Source organism: Aotus nancymaae, unplaced genomic scaffold, assembly GCF_030222135.1.
Source record: "Aotus nancymaae isolate 86718 unplaced genomic scaffold, 86718_ANA_hifiasm-v0.15.2.pri h1tg000007l, whole genome shotgun sequence".
NCBI lineage: Eukaryota > Metazoa > Chordata > Mammalia > Primates > Aotidae > Aotus > Aotus nancymaae.
Genome location: NW_026988418.1, coordinates 37731908 through 37757299, shown reverse-complemented (window position 1 = coordinate 37757299; position 25392 = coordinate 37731908). Strand labels below are relative to the sequence as shown.

Sequence of the window (25392 nt, the reverse complement as noted above, 5' to 3'; positions counted from 1 at the left end):
TTGTTCTGTCTTGTTTTTTCTCCTTGCGTAGGCACTGAAAAAGCCAGCAACTAGAAAATGTCAGTGGGCTCAGACAAATGAAAGTCCCAACCAAGGGCTGCACTCTAAAGCCAAAGAATCAGGAAGGGAGAAGTCTAACAAGAGAGAAAAATTTAAAAAAATAACAGCTCTACTGGAGAGATCCAGCAGTTAGCCAAAGCTGAGGAGGTAGGTTAGGGAAAGAAAGCTGGGAATCACTGTCTGATGGGTTAAGTCTACTGGAATTAATGTGATGGCTAGGGTGAAGTAAGAAATGCAAGATGAAGGCCAAAGACAGATATCTGGTAATGCTTACAAAGTTATTACCCTTTGGTTTACAATTAGAAAAACTTCTGACCTTTTATATATAAATATATGTATGTATGTATAGAGAATACCTAGTGTCTCTCCCTGGAGAGTCCTGGGTCCTTTTTGTATTTTTTTCAAGATGCAATAAATGTTGAAAACTGTTAAAGTATTGGAGGGAAAAAGAACCAAGGATTTGCCATAAACGGGGAAGTGATTAAGAAGACAGCATTCAGGAAGCCTTTGACAGCACCACATGCTGCAGAATAGCAAGGAGATTGAGGACTCAGGGGAAGTTGTTTCTCAAACAATGAAACAAAGACTCTGCTTGAAGACGTCCTAAATGTTGTGGGAACACTACAAGAAATTAGGTCAGTAAATATCAGCATCTTATTTTATAGGCCCCAAAGACAGCAGTTCAGAACAATGATTAAAAAAAAAAAACCTTACAATAACTTCAGAGCTACCTAGACACCATCTCTCATTTTATTTAGAGGACAATAGATGTCCATGAATTCTACCTATTTTGAAAATGAGAATACCAACTCTTACCTGTTAGAAGGCAAGCCAATGGGGGCAAATCTAATTTATATAAAGTTAACTTAGATAAACTATAACATTATTAGGAAATGCCCAAAATAATGTTCACTATCTTATACAATTTTTATTTGACACTGGTATTTTTATAATTATTAGTTATATGACTACTTAGTAATTTCCCTTTAAATATATATTTTTATGACTTGGTACATTCTGAAAACACATAAAATAGTAGCATATACATAACGATCTATTAATAAATACTTTCACATTTTAAAACTTGATAGTGGCAACACCCCTATAAGGTAGGTAATAGAATTACCATTATGCAGAAGAGGAAATAGAAGCCCTAGGAAATTAAATGATTTGCTCAAGGAACTCTAACTTCCATGTACAAGCTAGAATTCAAACCAAAGGCTTTTGATCCTTACAATTTTCCATAGCACATTTGTTCTGTTAGGATGCTTGGTCTTAGTAGTCATTTCTGATCAGGCTTAGTGAAAAACTATGCCCATGTGTTTCACAGAGACTGTGTCAGTGGCAGGCTCTAGTTTGTGAAAAATACTGGGGAGAGAGGGTTCAGATATTTTGTCCTGAACAAAAACGTATCAGTTGTTTTATCCACAAGGTCCAAAGGGAGGAAAAAACTTCTTACTGGACTCTGGCAACAAAAGCAAACTTTGACTCCACCTTTAAAGGCTGGAGGTTTCAAAGTTAATAGTAAATAAAACGTTATTATGATATTTATTTAAACATCACTGATGTTAAGAGTTTCTTGAAAAGGTATACTTAGTTTTCCTGTTTTGCAGAAGTAGAAATTGAAAGAAATAAAAAGAGAGGCATTAAAAAATCACAATTTTATTTTTGCAATCTCTACGTGACTAAAAAAGGCAGTATTCAATGAGCAAACACACGAAGCTGTTTTTAGCTATCTATTTTTATAAGATAGGTTTCTCTAAAATGTAGAGAAATTACATCTTATTTTTCTGAATGGCTGATACACTCAACCAACTAAAATACTCTTATAAAGAGCAGCTTTATAAAACCTAGAAACATTACAACCAAGACATGCCAGAACTAAAACTCAGTAGTCTTCAGGGAAGATGGTAATATTGATTCCTATATCGTCATGATCATCATTTTCAAGTTCTTTATCATTTCCTTTAGTAATACACTGGCCATGTGCTTTTTCTTGGTTTCTTTGTTTCTTATGAGTATATGATGAGTTATTTTTCTCTTTGATCTTGGGATGTAAGTCAGTCATAGTTTCCCTTTCCAATGCATGCTGTAGGCAGTTGTAAAACCTGTAAAGAAATAAGTACTATGGTTATATCTGTGTGTACTGAAATGAAATGACTGAAATATACCAAGAGCTTATAAGATATAAATTTGACTATGTCCCATATTAGCTTTATAAATATAAAATAAATCAAATAAATAATACGTTTTTCTAGGGAAATAAACGTGCTTTCAGTTTTTTAAGAACAGCCCTGAAAGTTGGGTTGGGAATCACCTCTTGACAATCTCTATCCTACCTCAATTTCCGAATGTAGGGGTCAAAGAAGAGGGTAAAAAAGAATTAGTACTTCCTTATTACAAAAAGCATAATCGTAATCGCTCATTTTAGGCAATTTGTAAAATGTATGAGGTTACAAATACAGATCACCTCTACATAACTAGAAATAACTGCTCTCAATATTTTTCTTTTAGGCTTATTAATGAAGTCTGAATTAATGTATTTATTAATTCATATACCTATTTTTCACAGTGAGAATATTACATATAAAGTTTTACATTGTTTTTTTCAAATTTAATATTTATTGAGAATGGCAGTATAACATTATGTCATCTAGACTGGACTTTATTTATATTCAAATTTTCCCTGATACAAACAAAAAAGTGGTAAGCCTTTTTGAAAATGATGTGATGTGAGTTTTTAGCCATTTCTTTACTATAGACACCTAGAAATATGATCACATAGTTAAAGGGCATAAACATTACAAGGCTCTTGATAAATACCGTTTGTTTTCCACAATAGATGTTCAAAGAAATATGCTTCTAATAGCAGCACTTGAGAGAGATCGCTACACCTATACGTTGAATATTACCATCAAAAAACACATTCTATCTGTATGGGTGAAAATGGTATCTCATTATTTTAACTTTCATTTATTTGTAAGTAAAATAGAATGTTTCTCATTCATTAGCTATTTGAATTTTTTAGTGTAAATTGTTCTTTTCCTTTATTCATTTTTCTATTAAAGTTTTAGTATTGATTTTGTGATACAATAAACTGTAAGCTCTCTGAGAACCAGGCCTCGTTTCTTTTTTATCTACCCTTATGTTAACACCTAACACAAAACTCTGCTTGACACAGTAGCCTTCAGTATATGTTGGAAGGCAGTAGGCAGCATGGTGTGTTGCATGTATTTGACAACAACATTCCTTTGGGAAAGCTGAAGTCAGCTAATTCCAATTAATTTCCCACAGTCTTGATTTTTCACATTTATAAAGCTGGATATTATTATCCTGTACCTAGCAGGGTTGTCAGAGGATTACAGATATATGTAAGTACCTAGCAGAGAGTTAGTTCTCAAAAATGACTACTTTTATAGAATACAGACTTCATGAGACCAAGAATCCTATCTACCTATCTTCTGTTATATTCTTAGCATGTAGTAGAGTGCTGGCATACTCAGTAATCTAATGAATGAATGAATAACCACTGAATAAAAAAGGTAACCATAAATGTATTATCCTAGGTCCCAAATTAGAATGATCTGAAAGTTAGGAAAACCCCTTGCCACTGCAGAGATCTTATCTTACTTTTATGTCCTATTATAATGGGAGACTATGGCAGGAAATTTTTGATATCTACAGAATAGATCTTTATTTGGACCAATTTTCATCTTTGTTTGAGTCAATGAACAGGCTAAGTTCTACTTGCGAAGCCTATAAGACTTGAAAACTCCAAATAGCCACCTATTCCTAAATACTTCATATAATTCTAATATATATACAACATGATTAGTACATATCTTGTCCATTTTCAAGAACTTATGCACTCATCCCTGTACACTTTGATAGCTAGTGCTGTGCCTGGCAAATAATAGATGCTCAATGCTCAATAAATATTTTATCAATGAATAAATTAATCTCAAAAAGGGATATAGAGTTAAATTTAAAAAGACTGAGAAACATGACATACATAACTTTTCAGACCTTGTTCCACGGTAACATCCTTTCACTTAATGCACCCTTTACTGAAACCTGGCTCCCCTATAGACACAATTTTCCATTGTTCCTCCCAAGTGGAGACTGCCTATCCTTTCCATATCCTGCTACCACAGAGCTGAGAGATGAGGTCATCAACTGGCTCATCAACATTTTCCCAAATTTCTTCATTTGCTCTTCACATCATCTACCAATACTCTGTTTGGTTCCTTACATTGATGAAAACTTCTATGCTTCGTTTGATCTTTCTTTCCAGGTCTTGTCACCATCTTAGGTGATGTCATGATTGGTATCCTTCTCATGTTCCACACTGCCTGTTCAGAATGACCTAGATTAATGTTATCTAAAACATAAATCTGAGCATGCCACAAGATGGTGTGGCTCATCCTGATCATAAGATGCTATCCACGTTATACAACCTCATTTTCTTGATCTACCCAGCACTTTAGGGTTAGGTAACTCAGTGTTTTTTTTCTTATACTTTCTTCCTAGACAATGAAAGATAAGATTAAATTCCTCCTTTATGATCACAGAGAATTAACACCTTGTGAAAAATGTCTCATCGATCACATTTAAAAAAAAGTAATTAAAGAGGAATGTATGCTTTGCTTTAATCAACAATTAAAGAACGTGAGAACTCAAAGCTACATCCTTAGGGTACCAAAACAACTGGTAAAATGGAACAAAGATCCTTTCCTGAATAAAAACTTCAAATACCAGTTTTCCTTTCCCTTTTCTAAGAGAACTTTAACAATCCTTTGAGAAATAGTACTCAATAAGTCAAAAGTTAAGTTCTCTCCTTATACAGTAACACTTAAGCCTGATTCTCAAAAGTACAATTTTTTCAAAAGTACACAGGCAATGAGCTCTGAGTATTAAAAAAAAAAAAATAAAAGTATGTTCAGGCAACTGTGTTTTTTCTCTCCTTGAAAGAAAAGCAAATAGTTCTCTTCATAAGTTTTCAGGCCAAGCCTGAGAAAATGAATTCTTGTTTTTCAATGTCAGTTAGAAAACCACTTGCAACAGAAAGCTGGTATTTCTTTGACTTCTCAAACAAAACACAGAATTGAGGAAATTGAGGAACAATTTTATTCCCTTTTAGGCTTCCATCATTCACAAATATCAAAGAAGTCTATTCTAATATGTTATGTATTTAGATTTTAACTGATTAAGCTCTAGCATTTTCATTAAAAAACAGCATATATGTGACAGGCCCAGTGCCAGGTACTAGAAGCACAGAGAAGTGGTCTGTGGTTTGTGCTCTCAAGCAGCTTGTGGTTTAACAGGAGCTGCAGATGTAAAGCCACATTTACCATGCCATGAAAAAGAGAAAGTGGAGGCACGCTGGGCACGCAGTGCTCCAACTGCAATCACAAAATCCTCCTGGTCATAAGATCCAATGCCTGGGCTGAACTGCAAGGATGAATGGAAGCTGATGATGTGATAAGAGAGGAATTGGGAGGAAAAAAAATGGGGGTAAGGAGGATGTCCCATGAAAAACTATTAGAAAATATATGTTTTCACTTTATATTATTTACTTATTTGGTCATAAGTATACTGTTGACCCTTGAATAATATGGTTTTGAACTATGCAGGTCCACTTACATGCAGATTTTTTTCAATAAAAGCTACACTGAATATTACTGCTTTTCCTTCCAACTTCTCTACTTCTTCTGCCTCTGGCATCCCTGAGACAGGAGGACCAACCACTCCTCTTCCTCAGCCTACTCAAGGTGAAGACGATAAAGATAAAGGCTTTTGTGATGATCCACTTTCACTTAATCAATAGTAAATATATTTTCTCTTCCTTAGGATTTTCTTAATAACATTTTTTTCTCTAGCTTACTTTACTGTAAGAATACAGTATGTAATATATATAATATACAATACATGTACTAATCAACTGCTTATGTTATAAATAAGGCTTTCAGTCAAAAGTAGTGTATCAGTACCTAAGTTTCTTGGGAGTCATGTCATATGTCAGCCAGGTGTGGTGGCTTATGCCTATAATCCCAACACTTTGGGAGGCCAAGGCAGGCAATCACTTGAGTCCAGGAGTTTGAGACCAGCCTGGGCAACATGGCGAAACCCCATCTCTACAAAAAAATACAAAATATTAGCTGAGCTTGGTGGTACACACCTGTAGTACCAGCTACTCGAGAAGCTGAGGTGGAAGATCACTTGAGCCTGGAAGGCAAAGGTTGCCGTGAGTCAAGATCATGCCACTGTACTCCAGCCTGGGTGACAGAGTGAGACCCTGTCTCAAAAACAACAACAAAAGCCATATGGATTTTCAACCGCACAGCACGGTGGTGACCCTAGCCCCATGTTGTTCAAGGGCCAACTGTACAGGGAAATGTGTGTTATTTATTTAGCTGTTTTAGACCCATTTTTAGAAATTATAAGACTTGACCATGTGCAGTGGCTCATGCTTGTAATCTCAAAACTTTGGGAGGCTAAGGCGTGACAATGACTTCTGGCCAGGCCAGGATTTCGAGGCCAACCTGAGCAACATAGCAAGACCTCATCTCTGCCAAAAAAATAAGAAAGAAAAATGGTGAGACTAGCAATTATGAGGAATCTAAGACGTCTGTTATTTAATCTTCCTTCTCTGTGTTACTCCTATTTCCAGTCTGCTGCCATGTCTGATTGATATTCTGCAGTCTCATTCTCATTCATCTTGTTACTCAGGGTCCTATTACTTCTTCCCAAGACTATAGAAAGAGCCTACTTGTACTCACCCCCATCTCTAAGCCATCTCACAGGTCTTCCAGAATAATCATCCTAATGCTTTGATGCCTTAAAAAAGTAGCACTATTTATGAAAAAGTCTAATCAACTAAATTTGTGAACATTTATTAACCACTATTCTCATTCCAGACACTCAGAATATAATGATGAGCAAGAAACTGTTTTTGCCTTTGGAGAACTCAATATAATGTGTTAACTCTTGAGTTCCTTTATCTTTTATAATTAATTGAATAAATGTTTCTTGGGTTTCTATTATGAGCTAGATATATTTATGTTGTAGGATGAGATATCTCAAGTGTGTTTGTGTATGTGTGTAAAGTTGGGGGCCGGGGGAAGTCCTATCTTCAATGTGACCATGTTGCAGTAGAAAAAAAAGATGTGCAATTAAATAACTGTAAATCAATGTAATACACATCTCTGTTTTGCACTGAGGCATAAACTGTAATGATACTGCTAAATGATGGTAAGAATCAGAACTAAGAAAATGGCTAGGGGGGTTAGAATAACATAAGAAACATATTAAGGAAAAGCTGGTGAGATATTTTAATTAGATATGTTCAAACGGTTATTGGATATGTTGGCCCAACACTCTAGAAAGATTTGGAAGACCTGCCAGTACATGGAAAAGTAGCAGAACTAGTTGAAGCCATGGGCCAAGGACAGAAACTTGGAGAACAGTATTTAATGAAGAGGTAGAAGAAGAGAACCCTACAATGAAACTAAGAAGAAATATCACAAGCAGGAAGAAAAGCAGCAAAGTTATATAACAGAAATTGTTACTCTCTAATCTTCTAGGTAAACTGAACCATTCACTGATCCCTGTTTATGGCTTACATATTGCCGTCTGTATTAGTCCATTTTCGCCCTGCTGATAAAGACATACCCAAGACTGGGCATTTTACAAAAGAAAGAGATTTAACGGACTTATAGTTCTATGTGGCTAGGGAAGCCTCACAATCATGGTGGAAGGTGAAAGGCATGTCTTACATGGGAGCAGACAAGAAAAGAGAACTTGTGCAGGGACAATCCCATTTTTAAAACAATCAAATCTCATGAGACTTATTCACGATCATGAGAACAGCATAGGAAATACCTGGTCCCCATGATTCAATTACCTCCTACTAGGTCCCTCCCACAACACATGGGAATTCAAGATTAGATTTGGGTAGGGACAGAGCCAAACCGTATCATTCCTCCACTGGCTCCTCCCAAATCTCATGTCCTCACATCTCAAAACCAATCATGCTTTCCCAACAGTCCCCCAGAGTCTTAACTCATTTCAGCACGAACTCAAAAGTCCATAGTCCAAAGTCTCATCTGAGACAAGGCAAGTTCTTTCCAACTATCAGCCAGTAAAATCAAAAGCAAATTAGTTATTTCCTAAATACTGGGGGTACAGGCATTGGGTAAATACAGCCATTCCAAATGGGAGAAATTGGCCACATCAAATGGGCTACAAGCCCCATTCAAGTCTGAAATCCAGCAGGGCAGTGAAATATTAAAGCTTCAAAATGATCTCCTTTGACTTATGCCTCACATCCAGATCACAATGATGCAAGAGGTAGGTTCCCATGGTCTTGGGCAGCTCGGCCCCTGTGGCTTTGCAGGGTACAGCTTCTCTCCCAGCTGCCTTCACAGGCTGGTGTTGAGTGTCTGTGGCTTTTCCAGGTGCATGGTACAAGCTGTCAGTGGAACTATCATTCTGGGGTCTATAGCCCTCTTTTCACAGCTCCACTAGGCAATGCCCAAGTAGGGACTCTGTGTTGGGGCTCCAACCCCACATTTCCTTTCCATACTGTCCTAGCAGAGGTTCTCCATCAGGGCCCTGCCCCTGCAGCAAAATTCTGCCTGGGCATCCAGGTGTTTCCATACATCTTCTGAAATCTAGGTGGAGGTCCCAAATGCCAGTTCTTGACTTCTGTGCACTCACAGGCTCAACACCACATGGAAGTTGCCAAGGTTTGGGGCTTGCACCCTCTGAAGTCATGGGCCAAGATCTACGTTGGCCCCTTTTAGCCATGGATGAAAGGCACCAATGATGCAAGGCACCAAATTCCTAGGCTGCACACAGCATGGTGACCCTGGGCCTGGCCCACAAAATGACTTTTTCCTCCTAGGCCTCTGGGCCTGTGATGGAAGGGGCTGCTGTGAAGACCTCTGACATGCCCTGGATCTTTCCCACTGCCTTGGTGATTAACATTAGGCTCCTTGTTACTTATGCAAATTTCTGCAGCCGGCGTGAATTTCTCCTCAGAAAATGGGATTTTCTTTTCTATCACATTGTCAGGCTGCAAGTTTTCCAAACGTTTATGTTCTGCTTACTTTATAAAACTGAATACCTTTAACAGTACCCAAGTCAATGCTTTGCTGCTTAGAAATTTCTTCTGCCAGATACCCTAAATCATCTCTCTTAAGGTCAAAGTTCCACAAATCTCTAGGGCAGGGGCAAAATGCTGCCAGTCTCTTTGCTAAAACACAGCAAGAGTCACTTTGCTCCAGTTCCCAACAAGTTCCTCATCTCCATCTGAGACCACTTCAGCCTGGATTTCCTTGTCCGTATCATTATCAGCATTTTTGTCAAAACCATTCATCAAGTCTCTAGAAAGTTCCAAACTGTCCCCCCATTTTCCTGTCTTCTTCTGAGCCCTCCAAAGTGTTCCAACCTCTGCCTGTTACCCAGTTCCAAAGTTGCTTCCACATTTTTGGGCATGTTTTCAGCAGTGCCCCACTCTACTGGTACCAATTTACTGTATTAGTCCATTTTCATGCTGCTGATAAAGACATACCTGAGAGTGGGCAATTTATAAAAGAAAGAGATTTAATGAACTTACAGTTCCATGTGGCTGGGGAGGCCTCACAATCATGGTGGAAGGTGAAACGCATGTCTCACATGGCAGCAGGCAAGTGAAGAGAACTTGTGCAGGGGGACTCCCATTTTTAAAACCATCAGATCTTATGAGACTTGTTCATTATCACAAGAATAGCACAGGAAAGACCTGCTCCCATAATTCAGTTACCTCCCACCAGCTCTCTCTCACAACACATGGGAATTCATGATGAGATTTGGGTGGGGACAAAGCCAAACCATATCACTATCTCTTTTTTCTTTGTTCATGCTGTTCTTTTTCACCTATCATGCTATTTCCCTCTTCTGCAGAGCTCTTCATATAAAAATCCTACCTGCATTTTAGGCCCTGCTCAGTGACTTTTTCCATGAAGCTTTCTTTAATTACACTACACCGCTTCTGAGTATATATCCAACAGAACTGAAAGCAGTGACTCAGATACTTGTGCAGTAATGTTCAGGGCAGCATCATTTACAATAGCCAAAAGGGAAAGACAACTAACCATTGAGATGAATGAATAACAAAACACAGTCTATAAATACAATGGAATATTATTCTGTCTTAAAGAGAACTGAAATTCTGATACACATTACCACATGGATGAATCCTGCATTAACTAGGTAAAACAGACCAGATACTAGAGGGTACATATTGAATGATCCCACTTAGATGAATTACCTATAATAGTGAAATTCATAGAGAGAGGAAATGGAATAGTGGTGACCAGGGGATTGGAGGATGAGGAATGGAGAATTAGTGTTTAATGGGTATAGAGGTTTAGTTTGTGATAATGAAAATGTTCTGGAGATGGAACGTGGTGACAGTTGCTTAACAATGTGAATGTACTTAATGCCACTGGTTAAAATGGTAAATTTCCTGTTACATATGTTTTATCACAAAAAAGAGAAAAAAAATTAATGATTGAAAATGAATTCAATTACTTTTCTTCCAGATTTGCTTTATCAACATTATATGACAATATATTCTGCCACTTCATTGTATATTTTATTTAATATTTTCTCATTACACAGTTGGTGAAAAGAACATGGCTAATTTTATGCTACTCATAGCCAAATGGTGGTTTCATTTGATCCATGTGCTGACTGCTTATTAATAAATACAAAGATAGCCTTCTTTGTAGCTAGTCAATAGTTATCCAAATTTCTCTACATCATTATGTATGAATTATCTTCCTCCATCTGGTGTCAGTCCCTGTCTCTTCTAGTCTCCAAATTAGCTGTTTATAAAGCAGGCTGCTGCTTGAAGGCCTTGTCTTGCCCAGCTCCAGAAACAACAGGAACCCAATGGATAAGTCTCTTCCCACTAAGAAGTGGGCTTAGGAATTGTTTCTCATGAACAAGGCCTTTTTCTATTAAAAATATTTTATCTCTTTAATTTTCACATTTCCAGAACATTTCTTACTGCTGAAATGTTTCTTTAGGATTTTCTGAGTTTTGGAAATTCTATTATAGATACTAGAATTGTGAAACTTTGGTCCTATGACAAACCAATCTTAGTACTTAATGAATGTCTGATTGCATAACTCATCACCTACAGTATTTATTTTTTCTCTTTTCAACATCAGAAGACTAACTCTTTCTCTGCATTTGGCTGAACATACAGCTGTTCCCAAAGGAGCTCCTTAATTTGTTCTCACTTTCTGAATTCACATGTAATCTTCTAATCAGTATCTTAAGACATTTTTACCCTTCTTTAATTTTTCCCTGATTTTATATGATAAGCATGGCTCTTGATGGCAGCATGCACATTATAATCTCAAAACATATTTTTGAGTCAATGGATTTAAGCATAATTTGATTTTATAGTTGGTGAACGTAGCTCAATTAACTTCACCAGGTGTATAGTTAGTTGATCTTGGGCTATATTTATAAGCTTGTTAAAATTCAAATAAGGAAATAGAGAAAACTGATTTGCTACCTCCTATGTTTTAGCAAACAGTCTCACTGGATTATAACTTAGTAAGTGGTAAACTTATGGAATGGTACCAGTAAATACTTAACGTACAGTAGTCTATAGTCTGGTGGAGTGGGTAGCTGCTTATTTAAAATTTTATTTTAGTTAAAATACTTGCTCAGAGCATTTTGTGGCCAGATTTTTGTGGTCAGTTTTTCTCAACCAGCGTGTGGCTAGAAAATTAAGCTCTAGTACCCTAAGACATCCATTGTAAGTAATGAATTAACTTTTCTCCAATGTATCTAAAATGGTACATGTTACATAAAATCCTTGAGATAATTCAGAAAATAGTCACTCAAATAATTTTGTGAATTCTGTGGTTCAAATGAGGAACCCTAGCTGAGAAAGCCTGGATGGCAAGTATTTTTATAGTTATAAGTTTATTCTCCATGAATCAATGAAGAAGGAGAAGGGCTATCTTGTCCTGAGAGTCCAAAACATAACACCATCAGAGCAGTCATTATACATATCTAGTGCATATAGCAATTATTCTTTAAGATAGGCATTTCCCAGAAGTTAGAGATAAGAAAATTGAAGTCCAGAGAGTTGAGCCATTTGGTGGAACCAGACTGAGTAACTCAGAACCAGGATTTTAACCCAGTTCTGCCTTTTGGCCTAATTCTACCTCATTTCACTCTTTTACACTGCCACCACTAGCACTTCTGGCCTTAACTGCTTCAGGAAAAGTTCTAAGTATTAAAGAATGTAAACAGGCAAGTTAAGCAATGGTCGTGAATGAGGAAAGAAGCAATATGGATGGAGACAGAATGACTGAAGAGATATTTAGGCATAATTGACTGAATGTGAGGTAGCCAAAAGGGAGGGGAGAAGAAAAAAAGGAAATTATAAATGACATCAAATTGGCTATTACTCCTTGAATAACTCAAAACTATGCATCTTGCTGATGGTAGGTCAGTGGCATTACTTTCATATATGAAAGACAGCATAATATTTACTACTTCATATATAAACTTTATTCTTTATATATAAAAAAGTTGGGAAAAAAGCTGTAGAAGAAAGTAATACAAGAGTTTCCTTTGCCAGGAGGTGAAGCTCAAGAACAAAAGAAGTATGGAGATGTGAACTGAACGCCATATCTTCCTACTTAGAAAGTTATGGTAATTCTAGATCTAATCCATGACAAGAATTTGGTATTAGAGTAGAGATGTGAAATATTAATCAGACAAAAAAAATTGACCAGGCCATTATCCTCAGAAGAGTCTAGGTAATCTCTGATAGATCACATCTAGGGACAGTGTGCACCTCTTCTCTGGCTGCCTTCAACTTGATCAGTTACAGTTCCTGTGGCTGCTGGGCTGTCTTTCCCGAATGATTATGTTTTTCCCCTTTCTTTTGGCTTCTGGTAATCATGTGCCCTACCATCCCCCAGAGACACTCGCCCTTATGCTCCATTTAGTGCCCATGGCAGCCTGACTTACTCTCATCTATTACTTTGATCATCTTTTTTATTACTGATGATAATAAAATAGATTTTTAAATTATCTACAAATGGATAAGCAGTTGGCATTATAAACTGAAGATGGCATGCATTAATGTTTTCAAGGATGACCTAGGCATGTAAGAATAACATGGAAATATAATATACCTCTCGATTCTTTTCTTGTTTTCCTCCATTTTTTGATTTGCCACATTTAACAGGAAGTCAATATATTCCTCTGTCACCATCAGTTTTCCCTTATGGCTTAATGGAACTTCTAAGCCATGTGTACTCCGGACAGCCTATAAGGTAAAAACAATTTAGATATAAAGACTTAGATACCAGAGACACTGAAAGTAACTAAAGGAAAGTCTCAGTCTGGGCTGTGTTTGAACGTACTTTAGTTCCATTACAGCAGTTAGGTTTGTGCTTTGATATAATTTAGCTGAACACAGTTGAATCAAAGGAGATTAAATAGAATTTTCCCATCATCTACAGTCATTTCTAAAGAAAGGCATTCTATACATTGTCTTTCAGAGAAGAAGATGTTATCAAAGAATCAAATAACTTAACAATTTCTATCTCACTATAGCTTAGAAAGCCACAATACACAACTTAAAACAAAGAAATAAAACCTCAGTAGAAATCTTAAGGGAAAATCAAAGGAACTAGATGGCAAAGAGTCTCAGTGCTCCTGGAGCAGAGTATGATGCCAAGAGTAAACCGTGCCCCCTCTATGATACACAATGCCTGCTTCTCAATGCTTGAGGGTTGACAATCTTAATAGCCCTGTTGATGAAACAGTCAGCATGTTCCAAGTAAAGCCAAACACTGAACGAGGTTAAGAACAACCATACAAATGCTACAAAAATTATTATGAGACTAAAAATTCACTCCATTAACTTTTATTGAGCATCTGCAATGTTCTAGGCCCCCTAAAAGGCATGAAGATACAGGGTGACTATAACATGGTCTCTGGCTTTAAGAGTTATGACGGAAGAAACACACACACACACACACACACACACACACACACACACACACACACACATAATGCCAAGAAAATGTTGAAGAGAAGAAACTAACTGAGTCTAAGGACTCAGCTTTATGGGAAAAGCAGCAATTGAGTTGGGATTTTAAAGAATGAGTGCAATTTCACCAGACATAAAAATTAAGAGAGGCCGAGGCTGGTGGATCACCTGAGGTCAGGAGTTTGAGAACAGCCCGGCCAACATGGTAAAACCCCATCTCTACTAAAAATACAAAAACTAGCTGGGCATGGTGGCAAGGGCCTGTAATCCCAGCTACTTGGGAGGCTAAGGCAGGAAAATCACTTGAACCCGGGAGGTGGAGGTTGCACTGAGCCAAGATCGTGCCACTGCACTACATCCTGGGTGACAAGAGAGAAACTCTGTCTCAAAAAAAAAAAAAAATAGAAGATGGGGAGAACTCCAGCCAGAGGAACAATTTATCTGTGGGCAGATAGACATGAAAGAGCATGATACTCTTGGAAAACAACTAATAGTTCTATATGGCTAGAGCATAAGTACGTGAGTGGGAGATAAACATAAACAGGTAGATGCAAAATAGTCTGGTTAAGACTTTGAATATCAGGAAGACATTTGGAGGCCCTGTTTTTTTTTTTGTTTTTTTTTTTAATTTTCTATTTAGCTATGCTTTATGGGTGTCCTCTTTTGTAATCCACTCCTATTTGGGAAATAGGTTATTGTTAAAGATAGATAGAAAATAGGAGAGTATAGAAAGGTAGAAGGAGGGTAATCTCAAATAGTTCAAAAACAAACAACACAAGCCATGCCAAACTGTAAATACCACAGGAGATCATCATAGGGCAAAATATCTAAGGGCTAGCTTGACCAGAGGACTCAAAAAGAATGCAAGTCTTTTAAGATCATCTAGTCAAAAGGTTGGCAAAACTTTTCTCTAACAGGACAGACAGTAAACACCTTCTGACTTTGCAAGCTGTACAGTATGTTACAACTATGAAATTTTGCCATTGTCTCACAAAAGCAACCTCAGACAATAATGAATCAAATGAGTATAGTGGAATCTGGCCCCATGTGGGCTGAATGTGGCCCTAGGACAGTAGTTTGCGGGACCATTGATACTGCTGAGAAAGTTCAGACCCTGAGAGATGGAGAAGCTGGCCCAAGTTCACACAGCAGAGCTGTGATCCAGCAGGTATCAGTACAGGGGACTTTGAACTCCCTCTGTGACTCTTTCCATGATGTCACAGCGCTTTTGGGCCTTGCCTACTTAGGATGAGGAGGGCAGAGTTAAGAATCAGGTTAAAGGTAAGTGGAAAAGAATATTATAAAATAAGACCTCAAATGCAAATCTAAACTCTGAACTTTGCCCTGTAGGAAGGAGTAAGTCACTAAAGGTTTATGAATAAGAGAACGGAAAGAAGATTTGAGTAAGGAGACACTAAAGGCAGGAGTCTAATTAGGTTATTCAATCTCTGGATCACTTTACACTGTAAAAATTGTTCTTTGACAAAATGTACCTTACCAACATAGTTTTTCCTCTCTTTCCCACTGTTATGCCAGAGTTCCTGAAACCAGAATCTACTGCCACGGAATGCTGTAAGAAAATAAAACTTGTTAAATTTTGATACTGTGGCTAATCACATTATCTGTTTGACTCCACAAACTACAGAAACATATATAACCCTTAAACCTATTTTTTTTTTGGCTAGCCAATATGGACTATGCTTAAAAATGATTTTTATCAAACTCCTAACATCAGGGAAAATATTGAAATACAAACTATGGAAGTGTCATTGAGAAAGAGTATAAGTAGACTTCAATAACAAACAGCGACATTTGGCTAGTGATTGCTTCCATAAAGCAGAATGTAACCAAAAACAATCATTCTTCTAATTATGTTGTATAAAAATAAATAAAACAAAATCTTTTTAAAATGAGTAAAATGTTTCTCAGTGTCCCTTCTATTGCTTAAAAAACTTTGTTGAAATGATATGAGAAAAGTATAGAAAGCACAAAAATTCTGATCTGATCGGGGTGACTTTGTAAGTTATTTTATCAGTCTCTAAATGTCAGAGAGCCCTGAGGAGCAGACATGGGTCCCTTCTTTTCTCTAGCTCAGGAGTTCTTAAGCAAGAATAATTTCGAACCCCAGGGGTCATCTGGCAATGTCTGAAGACATTTTTGGTTGTTAAGTTGTCACAACTCAAAAGAAGAGGAAGGGGGATCTCTAGCAAATAGTGGGTAGAGGCCAGGGATGCAGTGCAAACATTCTCCACTGTACAGGACAGCCCCACACAAATAATTATTTCACCTGGAATGCCAATAGTGCCATGGCTGAGAAACCTTGCTCTAAGTACATGCTCTCCTTTTGAGATTCCTTGGTTTAAATATCATATATATATAGATGAATCCCATTTCCAGTTCAGATCTCTACCTTGAAACTGATTTTCCCTTATACAAATCTATTTTTCTCACATCCAGTCTTTCTAATTTCAGTAAATGACACCATCATCCATCCAGCTGCTCAAGCTCCAAACCTAGATAGCCCTGATGCTTTCTACTTCTTCATTCCCTATACCCAATTCCTATTGATACTGCCTCTACAATATACCTCAAATTCATCCAGCTCTTGCCACATCCACTGCCCACTCTTCTTCAAGTCTCTATCACCTCTCTCCTTAACTTCTGAAGGAGTCTCCCAATTAGTCTCTGCTTTCACTCTCACCCCCTTCAAACCATTCTTGCAGACTAGCCAGCGACAGAATCCAAGCTCTAAACCATGACTAATGATGTTCTATTTGTTCCACACTCTGCTATTTTCTCTAACCTTGAGTGGCTTCCCTTCTGTTCTTTGAATACTCCAAACCCTTTCCTATATCAGATTCTTTATTTTTGCTGTTCCTCTATCAGGACTACGCTTTCCCTGGCGGATTTCTTGTCATTCATCCTGTTTCCATTCAATGCTACTGCCTAAAAAAGGTCTTCTTTTTTGTTTTTTTGTTTTTGAGATGGAGTTTCACTCTTGTCACCCAGGCTGGAGTACAATGGCGCAATCTCCGCTCAGTGCAACCTTAAAGGCTTTCTTTAACCACCCTCTTTAAACGCAGCTCTCCCCTCACTCTCTAGTGGAGTGCTCTCCTTATCTCCTTTATAGCACGTCTCACAGTGAGAAATTATGTTTATTTACATACTTATTGTCTGCCTCTGTCCCCTAGAATACAAATGTGAGCTCCTTAAGAGAGAGATATTACCTGTCTTTTTCTACTTTTCCCTAATACTTAGCAGATTGCCTGACACTCGGTCTGTATGTGCTCAAAAAGAGGCTGTGAATGAGTGAATTTCTCAGTTAGCTCCCTGAAATGTTAGACTTTCATAGAGGCTTAGGCCCAGAGAAGAGCATGGCTGGGCTCAATCAGGATTACCACAGAGAACAGAACATGGATATAGAAACAGGAGAGTTCATGTCTGGAGACGCATCAGGGATGTGGAGTGGTAAAATGAGACTAAAACAAGGTTAGATAAAAGGTCAGGGTTAGAGCAGAGACTGAAGCCATGAGCCACTGAATGATAAAACACCATGTTTTGGAGAATATCTCTAAATGCTCGTGTTCCTCAGGCCCTCTTCCCTTTATATTCTGTACTTTCTGCACAGATGATTTTATCTAGGCTCATGGCTTGAAATAATAATTGTGTATTGGCGTCTTCTCAATGTTTATTCTCACTCCAGATGGCTGCCCTGCCTTCCAGACTTTTACCCAAATGCCTACTTGAAATTTTCACTTAGGTGGTGTTGTTATGGACTGAATTGTGCCTACAGGTCTTCAAAATTTATATGCTGATGCACTAAACTCCAATGTAACTATATTTGGAGATGGGACCTTTAAGATGGTAACTAGGGTTAAACGAGGTCATAAGGATGGAGCCCTGATCCAACAGGACTGATGTCCTTACAAGAAGCAGAAGAGACATCAGTGGCATGCATACACAGAAAAAGGGGCTTGAGAGGACACAGGGAGAAGGCAGCTGCCTGCAAGCCAAGGGCAAAGGCCTCAGGAGGAACCACCCCTGCCAGTACCTTGATCCTGGACTTTCAGCCTCCTAATTGTGAGAAAAATAAATTTCTGTTGCTTACAGTTTCCAGTCTGTGCTATTTTGTTATGGCAATGCTAGCAGACAAAAAGAGGTGTCTTACAGACATTTAGCACTTAACATATGAATCACACTCTTGATTCCCATTCCTTCAACTTCAGCACTTCCCATCTAGATAAAGGCTACTACCATACAGCCAGGGGCTCCAGTCAGATCTAAGTAGTTATCTATCCTTGATTCCTCTTTCTTCTCCTCCCTCAGGCTGTCCTTTTCCAGGCAACCTTACAAGTCTGTAGATTCAAACACTGAAATATAATTAGAATCCATTCCTGTCTCACCTTCTTTGCTGCTATCACCTTTGGCCAACCCACCACCACTTCACACTTAGATCACCACAAACTACTCCTAACTCACCTCTTTTCACTTTCTGCACTCCTTTCTCTATGCTGGAGCAGAACTGAGTTTTTCAGAACCAAAACCTAGAAAGCACTCCTTGCTTAAAACTGTCCCTTTGATAACTTTTCCCTGAACTCAGAAAGCAATTTGAGCTCTTTAATCTGGTCTAACAAAGCCTTACCTGACCTGGCCCCAGCCTCCTTCTCTCACCTTTTTTCCACTCTCTAAATCCACTGAAAACGTTATAAATAATTTTCCATCTTCCTGGAATGTTCATTTCCCAGCTGCATGCCTAACTCTTTCTGTTCCTTTAAGTTTTAACTTTAACAAACCTTTTTAGAGAAGCCTGTCTTCAAGTGAGCTGCTTTTTGGACTGTTATTACCAGGTTGTTTTTTCCTTTCCTAGAACATTTTGCAACTTGCAGTTCTTTTTTTTTAATTTGGCTGTTCACTTGTTTGTTTTTGCTGTCTCCTAACTCTGGGAGAGGAACCAAGACAGTCTATAATCTTGTTCATCACTGTGCCCCTAGTACTTGACATACTGAGACTCAATACATTACTGTTGCTTAAAATGCAATTTAGTTATATACATAAATATATAAAAGGTATAAAAAGAAGAATGAAGACTAAACAGATGTTTACCTCATGTTCATTTAAATGAGAAAAATGAAATATTCTTTAAAACAATTGTACATGGAGTTCCACAGTATTTTTTCTTAAAACTTGGCAAACGAAAACAAAACATAGAATGCTGAAGTAAAATTTATAAATAAAAACGTTAAGAAAGAAAACAGGAACCATAACTTGGGATTTAATATTTTCCTAGTAATGATTAGGTACTCTTTTTTCCTAATACTAAAAATAAATAGATTGAGCAGATCGATAATAAATAAATAAATACATAACTACTTGAATAAGGTAAACTCTCATTGATATTTATAAAAAGTTAAAAGTTTAAAATTACATCTACCCATGTATCTATACATTCAAGTATAATTACAACAAAATTTTACCAGAATCTGTGCATCCTGCAATTGTCGACACTGCACATGTAGAACAAATGGTTCAAATTTCAAAGTGGCATCACCATTTGCTTTCTTCAGAGCTACAATCTAAACAAATGAAAAGTGATATCAGACACAAGTATATGCCCTGTCCTTTGGTGACTCTTAACCCCATACATAACTTCAATTTCTCGTAGAAATTTTCAGAATCACTCAGCATACTTTTTCTGCAATAACTTTTTTCTCTGTTTTCTTGGTACTTTTTCACCAAAAACTTACTTGCTTATTTTCTTAAACTTTCTAGTTCTCCCATAAATCTTCTATACCATTCTTTCTATCTATTAGTGTATCTTGAAGAGGTAAACTACTACTTTAATTCCATGACAGAATTTTCATAAGGGAAAGTACTATACAAAAACTGCATTAGGATTGTTTAAATTTTCTTTATTAGATCAACATAGAGACACATGTAATGTGAGAGAAGGGTCCAAACAAAGCCTGACTGCAAGCCGTGTTCCCAAGAAGCATCCTGTACCGAACACCAGCACTTACCAGGAGCACTAGTAAGTTCACAAATAGCACCGCATGCAATGAGCTCAGAGCACAGCCAGTAAGTTCTTGTTCCCTCTGTAACAGGCACACATAAAATTCCCTTGGCATTAGCTGGGCATGGTGGCACGTGCCTGTAATCCCAGTTACTTGGGAGGCTGAGGCAGGAGAATCACTTGAACCTGGGAGGTGGAGGTTGCAGTGAGCCAAGATCATGCCATTGTACTCCAGCCTGGGCAATGGGGCAAGACTCCGTCTCAAAAAAAAAAATTCCTTGGAACTGCTTAGCTACATGAGAACCAATGGCCCCTGAGCCCCTGACCATGTTCCTAGCTTTCTGTATTTCAGACCCTATGGGGCAAGGGTCAGGGTCCTTCTACTGCAGCACAAAGGGAGGTGTATGCCATCACTCTGCCCTGATCAGCTGTGGAACCAATCTGCTAGCCATGGGGACTGATGCCTTGCAAAAGGCTAGATTTTGTATAGTCTCTTTCCTCCTGCTGTAAGTAAATGTTACAGCACTTGAGCCTAGTATGTGTGTTGTTTGTTTGTTTGTTGTTAGTGACCTTGACTCATGTACTAGTCTCTTCCCTAGGTAGTACCTACCTGCCTTTTGACTTTGGTTGCATCCATCTTATAGTGTATCCTGCAGCACAGTGAAACATATATTATGTCTGAGCTAGAATTTATACGAGACAGTTATTATTATTGTCTGCCCAGAATCCCTGGGCAACATCGTCCCTCCCTCAAACCATTTGATTCTGGTGGGGCTGTCAATCATGACCCTGTCACACATCACTCTATTAGAATACCAGAGGTGCCAAGTGCTTGCTTATGTTTGATCACAGATATTATTTCATTCCACTAGCAAAAATAATTGACCTAAGAGGGAGAGCAACTCATCTGAGCAGGACAACTCTGAGTCTTTCTCTGGGATGCACACATGAATTGTTGGAAAAGGAAGTCTTTTTCTACTGGGGTTGCTGGCAGCTACCATTTCTACCATAAAGAAGATTACCTGCAGCAGAAGAGAATAAAGGCACACTGCAAAGAGAACCAGTGCCCAAAGATGGAGATGAAGTGGGTACTCTAAAGATGTGAACATCTGAATTAGCAATACTTGATTCTAGCTCCATCTGTCCTTTCCAGTTAAATAAATTATCTTTTTTTGATTAAAACAGAATTGGATTTGTAAATTCACTGGGAATGAAAAATGCCTGGCTGATAAAAACTTATGAATTCATCTAAACTCTTTAACCTAGGAAACTAAATAACCCAGCAGAGATATGAAGATTTTCAAAAAGCAATCCAGGTAAGTAGTATATAATTTATTTATATCAGTAAAGCTGGTAACACACAGATAGCGCTAATCCCCTTCTCTTTCTATAATTTGTTCTAGATTACAGGGTTATCAAATGGCAGAATTAAAATTCAAAATTTGGATCTAATATGTGTCTAATATCCATGAACTTTCTGCGTGTCCAAGAGGATGTGTTTTGTTGAGAAGCAGTAATGCTTCCATACTTTTATCTCCTACAACCCAAAAACAGCCATTGTAATGAAAGCTCTCTAGGTTTTATAATCTTTAGCCATTATGATTATGCATATAAATCACCTTGAATTTTCTATTCTTGTCATATGTATTTAAAGTAATTGTGAATTTAAAAGTTAATTTCCAAATTTATTTTTTAAAACTTACCACATCATCTTTTACACAAGGTTTATGTGTAACCAGTAGCCAGCAACAGTTTTGTTTCTGAACTTCAAAACCATTTATACCCTAAAATAAAATAATATAAGTTAATCATACAATATTAATAAAAGTAATAAGCATAATGCATAGCATATTGTAGGCTTTCTTAAACTAATAATCCCAAGTCAGGATTTTAAGTGTTAATTTAAAAAATTCAGTATGTTTTTGGGTAATGTCAACTCAGAACAAGAATGAGCACAAATAACTTCAGGTAGAAAATGATTTGAAAGGTAAAACTACTTAATAAACATCTTCTGAAATATGGTCATGATTTTGCAAGAAGAAAAGGAATTAGTATAAGGGATAATACCAGCAGCACCTGAGTTGTACTCTAGCTATTTGGCTAGCACAGTATTTAAAAAAGGAAAAAAAAAATTTAATTCCTTTTGTAGTACAGCACTGTCCGAATTCCACACAAGACCTACTACTCTTTACTGCCACCTATGTTGTTCACACATTTATAATACTTCCTTGGTCTCTACAGGCATAAATTTGTGGCCTCTGAATTAGACTTTAGACGTAGTCCTAAAGGATGGAACTAAGATTGAAAGGTCAAAGTTTCAAGAAGGCAAACATTTTAATATTAACTTAAATTGGACAAATGTTTATTTGCAAAGTTCTATTAGGTACTTGGGGTATACATAGAACCCACCCCTCAAGGACACTGGAAAAAGGATACAGATGAACAGAAATCACTATACTCAAAGTAACTATTTATATGATAGGTCCACAGGAGACTCTGCTGTCTTCGCCTTGGAACTGGGAATTGCTGTGCATGTCCTAAATAAATATTTTGACTTCACTGTACGACTTTGGTGATGGTGACTTATGTAGCTGATCTTGGGCTGGCTACTCTAATCTTAGAGTCAAACGTATGGCCCACTTCTAGCAAGTTTACAGGATCTAATGGTAGGACTGGAAACAAATGCCATCACTGGCTTCATCTTATCTATATATTACTTATCCAGATTTTCCCACTTTTTATTTTTAGTTGTGCTGCCTGTTAGTAAGTTGCCCCAAATCCTTACTAAGGCAGATTAAAAAAAACAAAACAAAACAAAAAAAAACATAATACAAGGTGTAAGATGAGAAATGAAAATCCTAACCAGTTCAGAAGCAGTCACTACTTCCAAGTAGGTAGTATGTGTTTGTGAGTGTGTTCACGTGAGAGAGGGAAGTTTTGGGAGTCATGTCTCAGATATGCAGAGATGGGAAAACATTTCAGAAAAAAAAAAAAAAAACCCAAAACACGTGAGCAAAAGCAAGTAAATACAGGATGAAAAAAAACAGTTCAGTTTCAGTAACTAGCTAAAGATGAAGAAAAGCAATGGAAAATAAGGTTGAAAGGTATACTAGAGTAAGCATTTGGATATTCTGATGTAGAAGAAATGTGTAATAAAACATAGCAAAGGTGAGAGATAAGCAGAGTTGTAATTTAAAAACACGAATCCGTTAATGGTGTCAAACATGGTTTGGAGAAGAGTAGTTAAGTGACTTGTTAGGGAACCACTGCAAAAATCCAGGCGAGATAGAGTTGTGGAAACCAGGCAAGAGAGAGTGTGTGGGCAAGAATGCCAGTGCTCTGGAGGTAATGGAAGTGATATAAAAATGAACAGGCTCTGCTAAAGTGAGAGATCAGCAAATGAATGATCAGTCAATAATGGACCTAAAGAATGAGCCTAATAATATGCTGCCTTCCATGCTCTTAACACAATACTACGAATAAAATTAGTACAGTCAACTTTTACAGTGTACTTAGCAAGGGCCAGGCACAATGCTAAATATTTCCAATAAATTATCATATTTTCTTCACACAAAATCCCTATAAAGCAGATACTCTTTATTATTCTCAGCTCATAGAATAGGAAGGGGTAGAGTTGAGATAACTTTCCTAAGGTCACATAGTCAGTGGTTTTTAATCTAAGTAGTATCACTCCCAAGCAGCCTTATCCTCAGGGACGATGTCCCCAGACCCCCTAGTGGATGCCTGAAACCTCAGATGCATGAATTTCTTTTTCTTCACAATTTCACTGACAGAAGATTCGTTCTTTCCGCAGATCTTAGCAGCCTCAGCATATGCTGGGTTTTTTTTTCCCTTAAGTCTTTCCTTAAGAACTTTCACCTTTTTACTTCAAAGAAGCACTTTATGACTTACTGTTGGCAGATCCAAATTGCCAGCATCATTACTCTCTTACTTTGGGGCCATTATTAAGTAATATAAGAGTTACTTGAACACAAGCACTGTGATGTACCACCACAGTCGATCTGATAACCCAGAGGGCTACCAAGTAACTAAAGGTCAGCAAGAGTATACAGTGGAATATTCTGGACAAACGGATGATTCACCTCCCATTCTGGAAGGAACTGGTTGGCTCAAGATTTTATCATGCTACTCAGAACAGCATGCAATTTAAAACTTGCTAATTGTTTATTTCTGGAATTTCCATTTAATATGTTCAGACTGCTGTCGACTGGGGTAACTGAACCTAAAAATAAGGAGGTATAGTTTGTACAGATGCTCCTTGATTTATGATGGGGTTACATCCCAATAAATCTGTCATAAGTGGAAAATGTAAGCCAAAAATGCATTTACTACCCCAGCCAACCCATCATGAAGTTAAAAATCATAAGTCTAACCATCCTAAATTATATACGATCATACTTATCTCTGCGTAAAACTACCAGTTGTAATAAGAGTTGTAATAATGAAGGGGCTCACTAGGAGGCAGTGAACTCCTTAACCCTGGTGATGTTCAAGCCCGCAGTAACAATGACTTGTCAGAGCTGTTGATGAGCGGATTCCCGCATTCAATACCCTGACAGGCTACAAAGTCTTTAAATTTTCTTAGTATTTATATAATAAAATCAAGTTTTCTAACCCTTGCCATACAAGATAGTTCCCAAGTCAGTAGTTTCAACATCTTTTGGGCACTTGCTAGAAATGCACAGTATCAGACCCTACCCTACACCTAAAGAATCGGTATCTGTATTTTAAAAGATTCTTAGCTGATTAATAGCCACGTTAAACTTTTAGAAGCACTGATTTAATCCCCTAAATTTCCCAAATAAAGAAACTGAGACCATCCCGCAGAGGAACAAACAGGCTGGATCGGGTGGCCAGTGGGTGGGCACACAGGGCTCCTAAAGTTTCGCACTAGAAGGCAGGCGCTGGACGGGTGCAAAAGGGCCTCACCCGGTCAAGGAGGAGGATGCGGCCAGCGCAGGAGCTGGTGGTAAAAAATTGATCTCGCATGTTCAGAAACTGCACAAGCTCTACCACATCCTCGTCCACACTGCCCTTCCGGCTGAGGTCCGCTTTGCTCAAACATTGCACCTTCCATTTCCTGAACTCCGCGATGCGATCCATGTGTGAAGGACTCACAGTCTGCGCTTAGCTTCACGGTAGACTCGTCTCTCCCTGGGGGCAGCCATATTGAAGCGAGCGGTGGCCGGAAAGGTCCAAACTTCCTCGTCGTTCTGAATTTGGG

The 25392-nt window shown here is 37.8% G+C and overlaps 1 protein-coding gene across 1 annotated transcript; it reads right to left on the bottom strand.

Moving 5' to 3' along the window:
* Positions 1 to 1706: 1706 nt before the first annotated feature.
* Positions 1707 to 25342, bottom strand: TYW3 (tRNA-yW synthesizing protein 3 homolog). The gene is made up of 6 exons (XM_012442756.2): positions 25098 to 25342; positions 21851 to 21931; positions 19612 to 19710; positions 15636 to 15707; positions 13275 to 13408; positions 1707 to 2168 (listed from the first exon to the last, which is right to left on the bottom strand). Exons 1-6 carry the CDS (start codon positions 25269 to 25271, stop codon positions 1949 to 1951), a joined length of 780 nt encoding a protein of 259 aa, XP_012298179.2. The 5' UTR covers positions 25272 to 25342; the 3' UTR covers positions 1707 to 1948.
* Between the last annotated feature and the right edge of the window lie 50 nt (positions 25343 to 25392).